Here is a 13,641-nt window from a genome sequence, read left to right as displayed (position 1 = left end):
AAACCCTGTCTCGAAAAAAAAAAAAAAAAAAAAAAGAATCTTCTGGAAGAAATCACAAAAATGTAGTTTCCTGGACTTCAACCCGGATCTACTGAACTAGGAGATAGGAGGCAGAAGCTTAGAAATCAGGTTTTTTTCTCCCAACTGTACAGCTTATTGTAAAGGTCAGGCCAGCAGAAGGCCCAGGCTTCTAGGGCACACTGCTTCAGGGAGCTGTAAGGATGTGGACATGCTGCTGTTCTGCATACATCTGTGCTTCTGGCTGCTTACATCCCTGCCAGCCTACACAAGCAGACAGGGAGGCACTTCTGAGCTTGCCCACAGTACTGGGGGGTGGCGGGGAGGGCAGGGGGTATTTACCCTGCAGAAGCTTTCAACGTTTCTGAGTGGCTTTCTACATCACTAGCTACAAAGCACCTTCATTCAGTAAGCAGAACAGGATTGAGAGTGGCCTAGCGCAGACACAGCGCACAAGGTGTGACAGAGTCAGACCGCCTGCCCCTCTGCTGTTCAAGTCCCTCTGGGACCCAGAAGGTAGTGGGTAGAATGAAGGACAAGCCAGAGCTGCTCATCCTCTCCCCAACCTGCTGCTCGGGCTCCTGGGAGGCTGGACAAGTGTCAACTTCTGACAACGCTTCTTCCTCCTGACATTAGGATTCAAGCTCTGCTGTGAGCACTGAAATGTGATTGGATGAGTGAATATCTCAACACCATGTTGAAAAGGAGGTTCTCTGGAACCAGGAAGCCACATGATGCTTTGGAATCACACCTGGATTCCATTCCATCCCAAGCACCGCAAAAGAGAAAACAGGCTTCCAGTCGGACATGGTTCCATGAAGTTGAGGCAGAAAATCATGAATTTGATTACTATCCTAGGCCACATAGCAAGAGCTTGTATCAAAAAACAAAAATAGGGCCACACTTTGAATCTCAGGACCTGGAAGGCAGAGGCAGGCAGATCTCTGGTCTACATAGTACGGTCCATGCCAACAAGGAATAGATAATCAGATTCTGTCTCAAAAATAATACTACTAAATAATTAACTTTAATTAAGGGCTGGGGAAATAGTTTAGTCATTAAATACTTGCCATGCTAGGATGCAGACCTGAATTTGCTCCCCAGCACGCATGTCAAAAGCTAGGATAGAGGATGACAGGCCTCGAAATCCCAGTGCCCAGGAGTGGGAGACGGGCACACCCCTGAGGCTTGCTGGCCTGACAGTCAAGCCTATTACTGAACCCCACGTGCCAATGAGAGACCCTGTCTCAAAAGCCAAGGTGGACAGCTTGAAGAACAAGGCTCATCTCGGACTTCTACACGGACTCTCACACATCCATGCATGCCACCACAAACCCACACAACACCTATACTCCCCCCCACACACACACAAAGCTAACCAACAAAAGTTAAAACGCAACATATGTAATATGAACAGGACAGCCTGGGCTAATCATTCCTTACAGGCTCCACTGTGAATAAAGAGAAAATGGTATTCTACTTTTCAAACTTTTTCTTTCTTTCGAGACAGACTTCTGTACACCAGACCTTGAACTTCTGGTCCTCCATCCCCTGTCTTCAGAGTATTCTATATTGTACTGGATCTCATGCAAGCTAGATAAGTAGTCTAGCACAAATATAGTGCCTAACTAAAAAATATTTATTATTATATTTTATGTGTATGAGTGTTTTGCCTACATGTATGCCTGTAGAGGCCAAAAGAGGACATCAGCTCTCCAGGAACTACAGTTATAGATGGTTGTGAGCCACTTACAGATGAACCATCCCTCCTGCCCCAGTGTTACTACGGTGTATTTGAGACAGGGCCTCACTGTGCAGCCCTGAGTGCCCTCCATCACATGGAGCTCCACTTGTCTCTGCCTACACACACAACTTGTGTTTAACTTTTATCTTGACATTTAGAAATTCTGTTTTTGGCCGGGCGGTGGTGGCGCACATCTTTAATCCCAGCGCTTGGGAGGCAGAGGCAGGCAGATTTCTGAGTTCGAGGCCAGCCTGGTCTACAGAGTGAGTTCCAGGACAGCTAGGGCTACACAGAGAAATCCTGTCTTGAAAAACAAAAACAAAAACAAAACAAAAACAAAAAAATTCTATTGAAACCAGGTGTAGTAGCTTATGCCTTAATCCCAGTACTCAGGAGGCAGAGGCAGGAGGATCTCTGTGAGTTCAAGGCCAGCCTGGTCTATAGTTCCAGGACAGCCAGAGGCTACAGAGTGAGACCCTGTCTTGAAAAAAACAAAAAATTCTATTTTTGTATGTCTTATAATGAACAAAGTATATATATTCCAAAAAATATTTAGATGCATCCAGAAAAAAGCCCATTAACTTAGGAAAGTCAGGCTTTGCCCCTGGGCAGTGTGAGTCACTAAGCACTAAAGGAAGCAGCATGGGTTCCTCAGTGCTGCAGAAGCGGCACGTGACATCTCCAGGCTTCTCCGAGCAAGGAGGGGCACCTGTGCCAACTGTGCTCCTTACACAAAGCAAACCCTAAAGCGCCTTTGTCCCTGTCACCTCCAAGAGAAATGGGTGACAAGGCACAGTGTAGGTGACTTCAGCTGGCTCCACTTCTGTCAAAAATCAGACTTCACTCCAGATTCTGGCCTTTGGTTTCTAACGCATGAGCTTCTTCCTCAACTGCCAGGAAATTCCAGTCAGACAGGCTTAGCCAGGCAACAGAGGGTAAGCTCCTTTTCCATTCAGTCTTCCAAGGTACCTATTTACTTCCTAAAGTCATAAAAAAGGGGCGCACTTTACACCTTTTACACTAAACAAGGACCCTAGCACACCTATTAAATTCCAGAGAATTCCATTCCAAAGAGAACCACACATATTAAGCATTAGGGCTCCCAGGGGCGACAGTGAAACAGCGCTCCAAGGTGTTTAAAGTCATGCATGCACACAGAGTGAAGACACTAGCGCCATCACTGAAGAAGCCTGGTCACACAGTGACGGGTAAGAGCATAAAGGACTAGGTACTGAGCGCATGGGTCAGGGGGTCTCTGATGCAAGTACTCACTGAAGCCACAATGGTGAGAAGCCAGGCTCAAATAAGAAGTAAACTCACGTCTCTCTGTTGCTATGACTCAAAGTTATGAGCCCAAGATACATATTCTCCAGTCCCAGAACCAAACGTGCCCATGAAAATGTTGGGCCTGTGGGAGCTGAACAGACTTAAGGCCACAGGGCTGGGCCTTCCCAGTGGAGTCTGTGCTCTGCAAGAACAGACCAGAGGGCTTGTTTGTTCTCCAGCACACACAGACTATGGCATTCTACAAGTTGAGCCAGAGTCCTCATCAAATCAGCAAGGGCTGCCCACCCTTCAGAGCTATGAGAGAGGGCCAAGTGTTGTGTGAGACTGAGTTATCACAGCCCAAGCTGAGACCATTAAGCTCCAATACAACTATCCATAAAAGCAGACAACAGATTACATTGTAAGTGTGGGGCTGCGAAGTCCTACAACCCAAAGAAGTCCCTACTTACTGGACAGGTAACTTTGAGCTGAGCCAGTCACTTTATTATCTAAGCCTCAGACTTCTTAACTCTAAAACAAGAATGAAGCAGCACTCAGAGGCAGATGCAGGCAGATCTACAAGTTCAAGGCCAGCCTGGTCTAAGAGTGAGTTCCAGAAGAGCTAAGGCTATGCAGAGGAAACCCTGTCTGGAAAAAACAAACAAAAGAAAACAAAAACAAGAACAAGGATTCTTCTGAAGCTGAAAGAGGGTGATGGGGATGAAGACCTGGCCAGGCTGATGGCCCAGGGAGGGTGAGAGCTATCACACTTAGGATGTTAATGTGTTAGCATCAGGACTCATTCCCAAACTAAACCTCATCATGGGAAGAAAACAACTAAAATGAAACTGATATCAAATTTCCTCAGAAAGCATTCACAGCATCAAGTATTTTAGGATGAAGTGAGACTGAGCCTGCCATTTGAGAACTCCTGGCTCATTAGATGCTTTGCATAGGACATATACAGAATTATCTGGAATGAGAGAAGTAATTTTTCATTTGAAAGAACTGCTTCTGTGGAAAAAAAAAACTGTCACCAACTCTAAAGCATGTTGAAATAGGAGATAATGGAGTAACTATTAGACCCAGGATGTCACCTTGCAGTTCTATGGTGTGGCACATAGAACCAATAGATGACAACATTCTTTGTCAAGAAATGCAAATGAGCACGAGGCTTCGAGGACCTTGTAACACAACTCTCTAAGCAACCCTAACAGAACCACCCGCTCCCTGTTTCCTGTTCCAGGAGTTACTGGTAACTTCAAGAACATCCAAAACTTCTTCCACTGATGGGATTGCCCACTAAGGTAAAGAAACATGGAGCTATCTAGAAGGAAAAAAAAACCTGACAGCTTGGGAACTAAGGCGCCTGGGCTGCCCTGTGTCTTACGACTGTAGCGTAGGCTCCCATCTCTGCACCCCTAGGCCTTCAGCAGTTAGAGAGCAATAGTGAGGAAACCCCAACCTCAGTCAAACCTCATTGTTTGCAGACTGTTGGCCTCAAGTGTTCTCACTCACTCGCACACTTGCACACCCACTCGCTCACTCGCTCAGAAGCATTTGAAAGCCCCCAGTCAGAACTGCGGTTACTTGTAGAAATGCACACAACAGTGAGACCCTGAATTGCAGCTGAGGTGGACGAGGACACAGCTTTCTTTCAGATTTTCTTCCACATTCACGTGTCCTTTTTCTGTGATGCTCTACTGTGTGGCTTCTACAGTTTTATCCTCTGTGCTCTTTAAACCACCTCCCAACTGTGTGAAAAGGGGCTTCCTAGAGCTCAGGAGCAAGAAGGTCGAGGTTGCCTTACAAGAAACTGCAGGTATGGGCTATACAGAGAAACCCTGTCTCAAAAAAAAAAAAAAAAAAAGAAAGAAAGAAAAGAAAAGAAAAGAAACGAAACGAAACTGCAGGTATTAAATAAACTTGCACATTATTAAAGCTGATGGCTGTAAATTCAATGTTGATGAACCAATGGTGCATATTAAGAGGTGTTTTTAAATAGAAACGCACAGAGAATGAACTCATACATTTTGGATCAGCTGGTCCAAAATGGAGAACTGGGAACCCAAGCCCGCACTTCCTGGGGCTGGTTAGCTCACGTTCATAGTGACTGTAGATCAGAACTGCCACAAATAATCAGATGTGGCTGTACCTGTTTCTACACCTGAGAGTACACATTAACACCATCAATGTCATGAGGCTGGGAGCATGCCACATATATCAAACACAAGTCAACCTGCAACTGACTACAATTTCCCCGCTGGGGAAATGTGACTGTAGCTAAGGAGTGCAGGCCCCTGGTCACCAGGACATCTTCACACAGGAAGCTTTGGGTTGCTCCTGCACCACCTCCTGGGGCATTCTCAGTGCCAGAGCAGCACGGCTGTGGGTAATGGAGTGCTCACACCAAGGACCCCTCACACCGAGTTTAAACATGGTACCTGCAAGCAGTCCAGGGATGTGCTGACCACCCGAGGGGACTTGGATTGGCAGGCCAGCTCGAATGGAAGGAAATACTTGTCAGCTTCAATGAAGTTTGCCTTTGGTGGAGCCGCAGCGCCAAGCCTAGGGAAAGGGGCAAGAGGAGAATGAGAAAAAAAAGCTTGCTTCTCTCCATCTTACTGGATGCTCCCACCAGACTGTAAGCACTTGGTTAAAAGTTCTAGAAGCGCTATCCTGGAACAATGTGGTTACAAGTTGAGTGCAAGTAACTTGAGAAAGAAGCCACCAGAGTGTCATATGCAGAAAGCAAGAGCTCTGGCTTGTGAGTGGACTCACTGGCACTGGTCAGCATCTGCTGCAGCCATGCTACAGCCATGTTTCTGAGCTGTGACTGCTGCCTCCCATTAGGATAAGGAGCTAGGACTGCCAGAGCAAGCTACCTCTTGCCACAAGACAAGGCTTCTGCCTCCTTCTCAAGAGGTCTAAAGGCATCGACTTGGCCTTCTTTAACCACACCTTCAAGCACATGTGTAGCACTGGGCCGGGCACCTGCCCAGCCCCGGGAGCCTTGCTGTGTGAGCACTGTGTCAGCAAAGTGTGCTGCCCCTTTAAATATGACAGTAAACACACATAGAAAGGGGTTCCCATGGCCACCACCTGCTGCACCCCCAAAAAGGAGGAAGCATGGCTGCTTACCTCTGCTTTTCTAGTTCTGCTTTAATTTCATCTGGTGGAAGAAGAAAAAGCACATTAGGAGAACGCAACACTTACAGAAGAGAGGTTTGCTACGAGGTGTCTAGAAATAGTTGAAAGGAATATTTATAAGATATAAGAACACTCAGGTTTTGATATGATGTGAAGCAAAAACTTATCACAGCAGTAATGCTGGTGGCCCACGGGAGTCACTGTGCTCGCATGCCTGTAAGCTCATGGTGCCTTCACTTATGCCCACGGGACCCTGCGGGTGGGCACTACTGTTCCCTCTCACAACTGACAAGCTGCAGCCATCCTGTGCGCCTCTAGATGACAGCAGCATTTCCTGCCCCTGCAGTGTTACGTTGTGCTTTGTGATAAGTTCTCACTATGTAGCCAAGGCTAACTGGAGACTAGAGATCCTCCTGCCTCAGTCTGTTAAGTGCTGCCGGGAGGTACCAAGGTACCAGCATGCTCTCCCGAAGCCTTGAGTACCAAATGGTCCCTGGGCAATCCCCCTCTGAGAATGAGAGATTTCAATGAGGAAACACGGGCGTCACGAGAAAGGGGAATCTCTCCACACTGCTCGCTAAGAAATGGGGGAGCAAGAACCTGAACCGGCTCTGCAGTCTATGCTCTACCTTCTCTGCATAGCCGGTGTGTGGAAAAATAGTCAACACAAAACATCAACTACGCAAAACCATACACAGGAGACTAGAAACCGCTCAAGAAAATACTGAAATGAGTTACGCAAATGTTGGAAGTTACTAAATAGTGGAGTGCGGGTACTCGGCTCTTTTTAACTGCATGCCGTTATAGCTGGGGAAGGGGCACCAGTGGGGATCAGAGAGCAACTGTCACCACCGGCTCACTGCTTCCACCCGCGGGTCCTGGGGATTGAACTCAGGTTGTCAGGCTTGGCAGCAAGCACCTTCACCTATTAAGTTACTGCACTGGCCCCTGTTGGGTTTTTTCATACTTTTCTTTTTTCTTTTATGTGTATGGGCATTTGACTGTATGTGTGCACATGTGTGCTTGATGTCCAAACTCCAGTGCAACTGGAGCTATAGACAGCTCCGAGTCTCAGTGTGGGTGCTGAGAATCAAACCCAGGTCCTTTGGAAGAGCACTCAGAGCTCTAAGCTGCTGAGGTATCTCTCCAGCCCCTTCCTTTTTTCACATTTTTCTATGATCTAAACACTTTTGAGGTCGGGACCATTGAAACAATACTCTTGACCCCACCCATCAATCTACTCTTAGTACTGCTGTACCCTGGACCCCCAGGCACAGGTAGTATCAAAGTTGAAGGAAGGAAGCAGGAAGGGGAGAGGGGCAGGGAGGAAGGGAGGGAGGCAGGAAGAGAAGAAGAGAGGAAGGAGCACACCACAGTCTTTACACACTCTCTTAAGAGCCAGCAGTCAGGGTAAGGACAATAGCCACTCTAACAGAACCAAAACACACTTCAACAAGTTCTTAAGTTCCGTTTGCTTGGAAATCAAGGAACTAGGCCAGCTACAGGTGGTAAGGTCTAACCTTCTTATTGCATGCCTAACGAAGCAGCAGATAACTGCCCGCGAGGCCTGTGACCTGAGCTTGAGAGAGGAACAGTCAACATGGACCCTGTCCTTAAAGGACAAAGGTCATCCAAGAGTGGGGCCCCACCTCCAACAGAAGGCTACAAGACTGGCCTACAGGACGTAGCTTCCATCATCTTATATAATGCAATGGTTTTGCTTGGATGACAAGTTCATGTGACACGCCGGATGCACCCTGCTGCCAACTCAAGTGTCAGGTTTTCTTCTGGTCAGGAGCAGCACTCTTAGGGTTCAGTCAGATGCCTCAGATACAGCCAAGCCATGCTAGAGGCTGGTGGTCTCTGAATCTCCAACCATCTGTTCTGGATACCACTGGTGCTAAGCCAGTGATACACAAATCTCACCAGTACAGCCACTCACTGTTGATGCGAGGAACCAAAACCAACAAGACTAAACTCGGGGCTACACACTTGAAAGCCTATGCACACCAATCAGTTAATGTCGGGAGAGGCATAGGGAAGAAAAGTTCTTAGGGACAGCAGAGCAGCAGCCTTCAGTGGCTGGCACTGGCAGCTCTAGAAACTCTAACCCAGGATGTTGGCTGCTCTGATTATCCCAGTGGGCAAGCCCAGACTTTACAATAAGGTTCAGATTGCAACTCAAAGCAAAGTCAGTCTTTCCATAATAACTATGCCCAGCTAAGACTGGTCTCCTGGCCGCCCTGGCCACGAAGCTACTGGCTCATAGTTTCTCATTCAAGGAATGGGATGGACTCAGAAGCAATACTTCACTGACTGCAGACAAACACCTACCTGCAGGTGAGAAAGGTGACTTAAAGAGTACGTCATCAACTGAGGATGAAATGCAGGCTCTGCACAAGCTCAGTGGCTCAACTAAAGAGCAATAAGAGAAGCAGGCCAGAATCCAAGGCCAGACTCTGTATAAACCTTACAGACTAGGAAATGAGAGCCAGAAAACTTTCCAGGTAGAGCTGGGATGAATCCAAGAAATCAGTCTAGAGAGCCCATGTTCATAATAAGCTCATGTGTCCCTAGTTCTCAAAGCATGCACAAAGAATTAATTTGTAAACTATAAACAAAACAACATATATACTCAAAACCACAAAGCTTCACTAGCAATTCAAACACAGGTGCTTTCTCCAGCTGGAAGCTGGTTTACGAAAAACTACGGAATTTCCCAATCACCTTTCCTATCAGTGCTAAGCAAAAGTACATTCTAGTTAGCCTAGGGTACTGGGGATAGAGCCCTCGGTCTTCCACATGCTAGCAAGCAATCTATCACTGGCATACACGCTGAGTAGCAGTATGGGGACAGGAGGCCTCTCCCATGAGCTACTGCTACCAGGGAGTTCAAGAAATCTCAGATGGCTGGGCATGGTGGCGCACACCTTTAATCTGGCACTCAGGAGGCAGAATGGATCTGGGTTTATAGCCTGCCTGGTCTACACCAAGAAGTCCAGGACAGCCAGAGCTACATATAGAGTCTTTGTCTCAAAACAAACAAACAAACTTCAGATGCAAATCCCACAATCACAGACTTTTCATTTACCCTTAAGTGCTAAGAACTAGGAATTACTGCACTTCCTAAACTACTCTTATTGAGGAAGAGAAAAACAAACAAACAAACAAACAAACAAACAAAGAAAGAAAGAAAGAGAAAACACCCTGAAATCCTGTTCACCGGGTTTAACAGTGGCAAACAGTACAATACCTTTGTAGAAGCAGGCAGCCTCTGAGGCTGACAACCATGGGGCAGCTTTTACTGGCTCTGAGTGTGAAGAGAGGGTCAGGACAGAAGCCAAGGTTAGCCAGGAGAAATTACACAGGCCAGTCAGTGCTCTGGGACCATGTGCAAACCATCCAGGCAAGAAGCATCAGCAAATGGGCTGCCAAAACCATTTTCACGGGCCGGAAATGTCCAAGGAACAGCTCTGGCATCCATGACTCTAGCTGACTGGAGGTGTGGGGCTGTATGCACTATGGTTCCAGATGATTGGTAGGCCCTGACTAGGCCTCAGTTCCAGCTGAGAGATGGATCCTGGTATACGATGGTTCTGGCTGAGACGAGCTTTAAATACACTATACCATGATTCTGGTTGAGACGGGCATTGGATATATTTAGAGAACACCATTATTTTCCCACTAAAAAGAGGGAGAATAAGGAACCACGGCAAGTGAGAGGTAGACCTCACGACAGCCTGTGAGTATGAGACTTAAACACAGGCAGGTTACAAGCCACACATGGACACATGGCAGCTGACTGGTATCAGGTGGCTCATCAAACCTCCAGAATCTTGACTTCCTACTGCAAAAATTTCGGATGACAAGAAGGAGCCCCAGACCCCACCGAATGTAAGAGGACTTGGGTGTGGCTACTTTATGAACAACCCCAGGAAAGAAGTCTTGCCATAATCTGACGGAGGCAAAGCAGGCACAGAGGTGGCAGTGTCACGTCTTTGGCTCTTATCTCAACCCAACGTCCAGTGGGATGCAGTGTCCACTGCTGCCTGCACTGGAGAGCTGCTGGGTGCCCTAAACTGGAACTAGAGACATTGCTCACTCTTGTCCTCTGCAACCCAGGGTAGCAGAACAAGATACACTCTCAGTGACGACCTCGAGGCAGGCCACACCCACTCACCACTCAAGAGGAAGACAGGGAGGATGGCTGGGAGACTGGTGGTGGTGGGACTCACCCTGCACTCCACTGCTTCCTGCGCTAATAGCACGGCACTCACAGCTGCCAAGGGGGCAGCCAGCAGCAATAAACGAGCAGGCCACAAAGGAGGGAGACAGGCCTGGGCTAGGGCAGCTGCAGCTAGAAAGCCACAGACTTCTACAGAGATGGATTCTGGGTGTTGTATCATTTACGAAAGCAGCATCCCCACTCGCCAGCGTCTCCTTCCCATCAACGGCCACCAAGATCCTCACATCCGACCCCGCCCAACAATCAGTACCGGCTAATTCCCTCAGACCACAGCATCTTTCCAATAGGACAGCCACATATCCCTCCTTTCTAAAGCAGTCCTATCCCCCTTCAAGGCCCTCAACCACCTGCTCCTCCACCCCGAGTCCTCCTACAGTGGTCGGTCATATTCCAAATCTTGGCCCTGTGTGGGACTTCTAGTTCCTTGCTATAGTCTCTTTACATGCTCTCCTCTCTTTCCAGCTAGCCTACCTACTCAAATGCTCCCAGAGGATCTTCCACTGGCCAGCCAGACCGCCCAGGACTGACCCATCAGCTTGCCTCTTCCTGCATTTTCCAGGTAGAGCCCTTCAGCAGGACTGCTGACAGAGTGAGAGACATCCAACAGCTATGACTTCTGACCTCTCGTCTCAATTTCTGGCAAAATCCCATCCTAAGATAACAATTCCACCCTCTGGTGACCTGTCTCCACCTAAGCAGACATACAGCAACAGGCAGGTCTATGATGTTGCCATCACCAGCCTCAGAGGGAGCCTGTCCCTCCTACCCTATTTCTGCACCATGTGTACCATACATCGCTCTCCTCAGTCTCTCTCACTGATTGGCATCACCACATCCTTCCTTCACAGATAATATAACAGCCTCCTGTCCTGGAGAAGTTAGATGCCAACACAGGGAGACTCTCATCTCCCTGCTAGCCGCCTGTCCACCCCACGGCCCCCTTGTTATGGGCAGGGAGAAGATACCCCCATGCCCACCTATCCCTACTGCTTGCCTGGGGACTTCATGTTCTCAGGACTGGCCCCTCTTCTCATCACAGGCTACCATCACGGCCCACTAACCCACCTTACTGTTCTACTTCTGGCCTTCCCCTCCCTCCCTCCCACCCCACAGCTCTTCTCCACAGCAGCCAGAGGGACTGTCAATTTGATAGGCTCTAAAGTCACCTGGGAGACTACCTCCATTAGACTAGGTGAGGTAGGAGGAGCCACTTTAACTGTGGGCAGCGCCATTTCTGGAGTCCTGGGCACGAGAGAAAGCTGAGCACAGGCATCCACCACTCTCTGCTTCCTGACTGTGGCCATGTGACTAAGGCCTCAAGCTCCCGCCACAGTGTACTCTCCCATCAAACTGTGAAGCAAAACAAACTCTTCCTTCTGGCAGCAAAGAGATAGGCAATGTGGGAGGTGGCTTACACTGAGGGGAGCCAACGGCCCTCCTCTGCTCAGCTCTCCACCAGCAGGAAGTTCAGAATCCTTATGGCTCCACTCTGGTCTCCCGTCCACAACTCTGGATGGCACCCTCACTCCCCACCATAGCCCAGGGTTCTTTCAGTCCTAGGCTCACGCGTTACCACTTCAGAGGTGCTTTACGGCATCCCCACTAGCTGCCCCTCGGGACCACTGCTCTGCACCTCATTTCCCGCTGGCTTACTCCTCTCAGCTTTCTTCCCAGAACTGACTGGTCACCCCTGACATAATGTGACCGCTCCTTTACACCTGCTTCCCCAGCACTGCTTCCCCTATGCAAGCCAGCCTGTACTGTCCACTGAATGTGTGGACAGACAGGAGCGGGTACTCAGTGTGTGTTGAACAGCCATGTAAATCCTCCTTTTCCTTTCCTGTGCTACTTAACCTCTCCCTCAAGTGGATCCCCCTTTCAATAACATTTAGAAAATTCCAAGTGTCTTCTCCCTTAAGGAAAGAAAACCGAAGGTGTGCGTGGCGACACCCCTGCAATCCCAGCACTCAGGAGGTCAGAGCACAACTGCCACAAGTACCAGGCCAACCACTACTACATAGCAAATCTGCCTCAAAACTAAGAAAGAGACAAACCTTCCACGGGCCACACCCCTCCTCCTGACAGCACACCCAGACACAGCCTGTGCTCCCTGCTGGGTTTCTCTCCTCCAGCTTTCACTTCTGCCTACATCAGTCTGGATTCCACCTGCAGCACTCCACCCAAAACAGCTCAAGAGACCATCAGTGACCAGGTCCCTAACCTAACAGGCCTGCTTCCACGCTCCATCTTTTTATTTACATTCCAGCCCTTGCCTCCTTCCTGGTCCTCCCTCCATGTTCCATCTTTTTTTTGTTTTGTTTTGTTTTTCGAGACAGGGTTTCTCTGTATAGCCCTGGCTGTCCTGGAACTCACTCTGTAGACCAGGCTGGTCTCCAACTCAGAAATCCGCCTGCCTCTGCCTCCCGAGTGCTGGGATTAAAGGTGTGTGCCACCACGCCTGGCTTCCATGCTCCATCTTACTAGCCTCCCTCAGCATCCCACTTACAAAGCCCACAATCCCAGAGTTTTTCTCTGCATCTGCCCTGTGCTACCCACCTGTCTCTGCCCGAGCTCCCTCTGCACATGCCACCTCCTCTGCCCAGGAAGAAAGAGATGCAGGTTCTCCTACTAGGCCCTGACCCACAGGTTCCAGTCTCTAGACCAGGCCCCTTAGGAGGCTGAGGCGTATCTATGCAGTCGCTACCTACTTCATGTGTCTAACTGGATTGTGCTCGATAGAGTGTGTATGTGGGATGTCCTCTGCAAGACCCACATTTTAAAGATGTGGTTCCCTAGATGGTGGAGCCAACTGTTGAGGGGTGATTAGCTCATGAGGGCGCTAACACTAGATTAATCCATAGTGAGTTCACACTTCGTGAACACAAAGCTGGGCCTGGCTGGAGGGAGGTCACTTAGGGATGTGCCTCTGAAGGATGGCTTGTTCCTGGTGTCTGCTTCTCTCTCTCCTCCTGGCCATGAGGTGGGCAGCTCTGATCCACCACATCCTTCACCCTGAGGCTCTTCCTCACCTCAGACCCAGAACAATGAAACCAGACTCTGAGACCACGGTCCCAATGATTACACATCTAAGTAATTCCTCTAAGATACTTGCCACACATGCGCCTTTAATCCCAGCACTCGGGAGGCAGAGGCAGGCAGATTTCTGAGTTCGAGGCCAGCCTGGTCTACAAAGTGAGTTCCAGGACAGCCAGGGCTA

The 13,641-nt window shown here is 48.8% G+C and overlaps 1 protein-coding gene across 2 annotated transcripts in view; it reads right to left on the bottom strand.

Annotated features, from left to right (window-relative positions):
• Arfgef2 (ADP ribosylation factor guanine nucleotide exchange factor 2) overlaps positions 1-13,641 on the bottom strand; it is an 87,729-nt gene that overhangs the window by 64,352 nt on the left and 9,736 nt on the right. For both annotated transcript variants that reach the window (XM_029535971.1, XM_021193209.2), the window contains exons 2-3: positions 6,170-6,200; positions 5,473-5,596 (exon numbers count right to left, since the gene is read on the bottom strand). In XM_029535971.1, the coding sequence (XP_029391831.1) occupies positions 5,473-5,596; positions 6,170-6,200 (155 nt within the window). The remainder of the gene's footprint in view (positions 1-5,472; positions 5,597-6,169; positions 6,201-13,641) is intronic.

The sequence above is a fragment of the Mus pahari genome, chromosome 3, assembly GCF_900095145.1.
Source record: "Mus pahari chromosome 3, PAHARI_EIJ_v1.1, whole genome shotgun sequence".
Classification (NCBI taxonomy): Eukaryota; Metazoa; Chordata; class Mammalia; order Rodentia; family Muridae; genus Mus; species Mus pahari.
The sequence above is the reverse complement of the archived record's forward strand: the minus strand, read 5'-3'. Positions and strand labels throughout refer to the sequence as shown.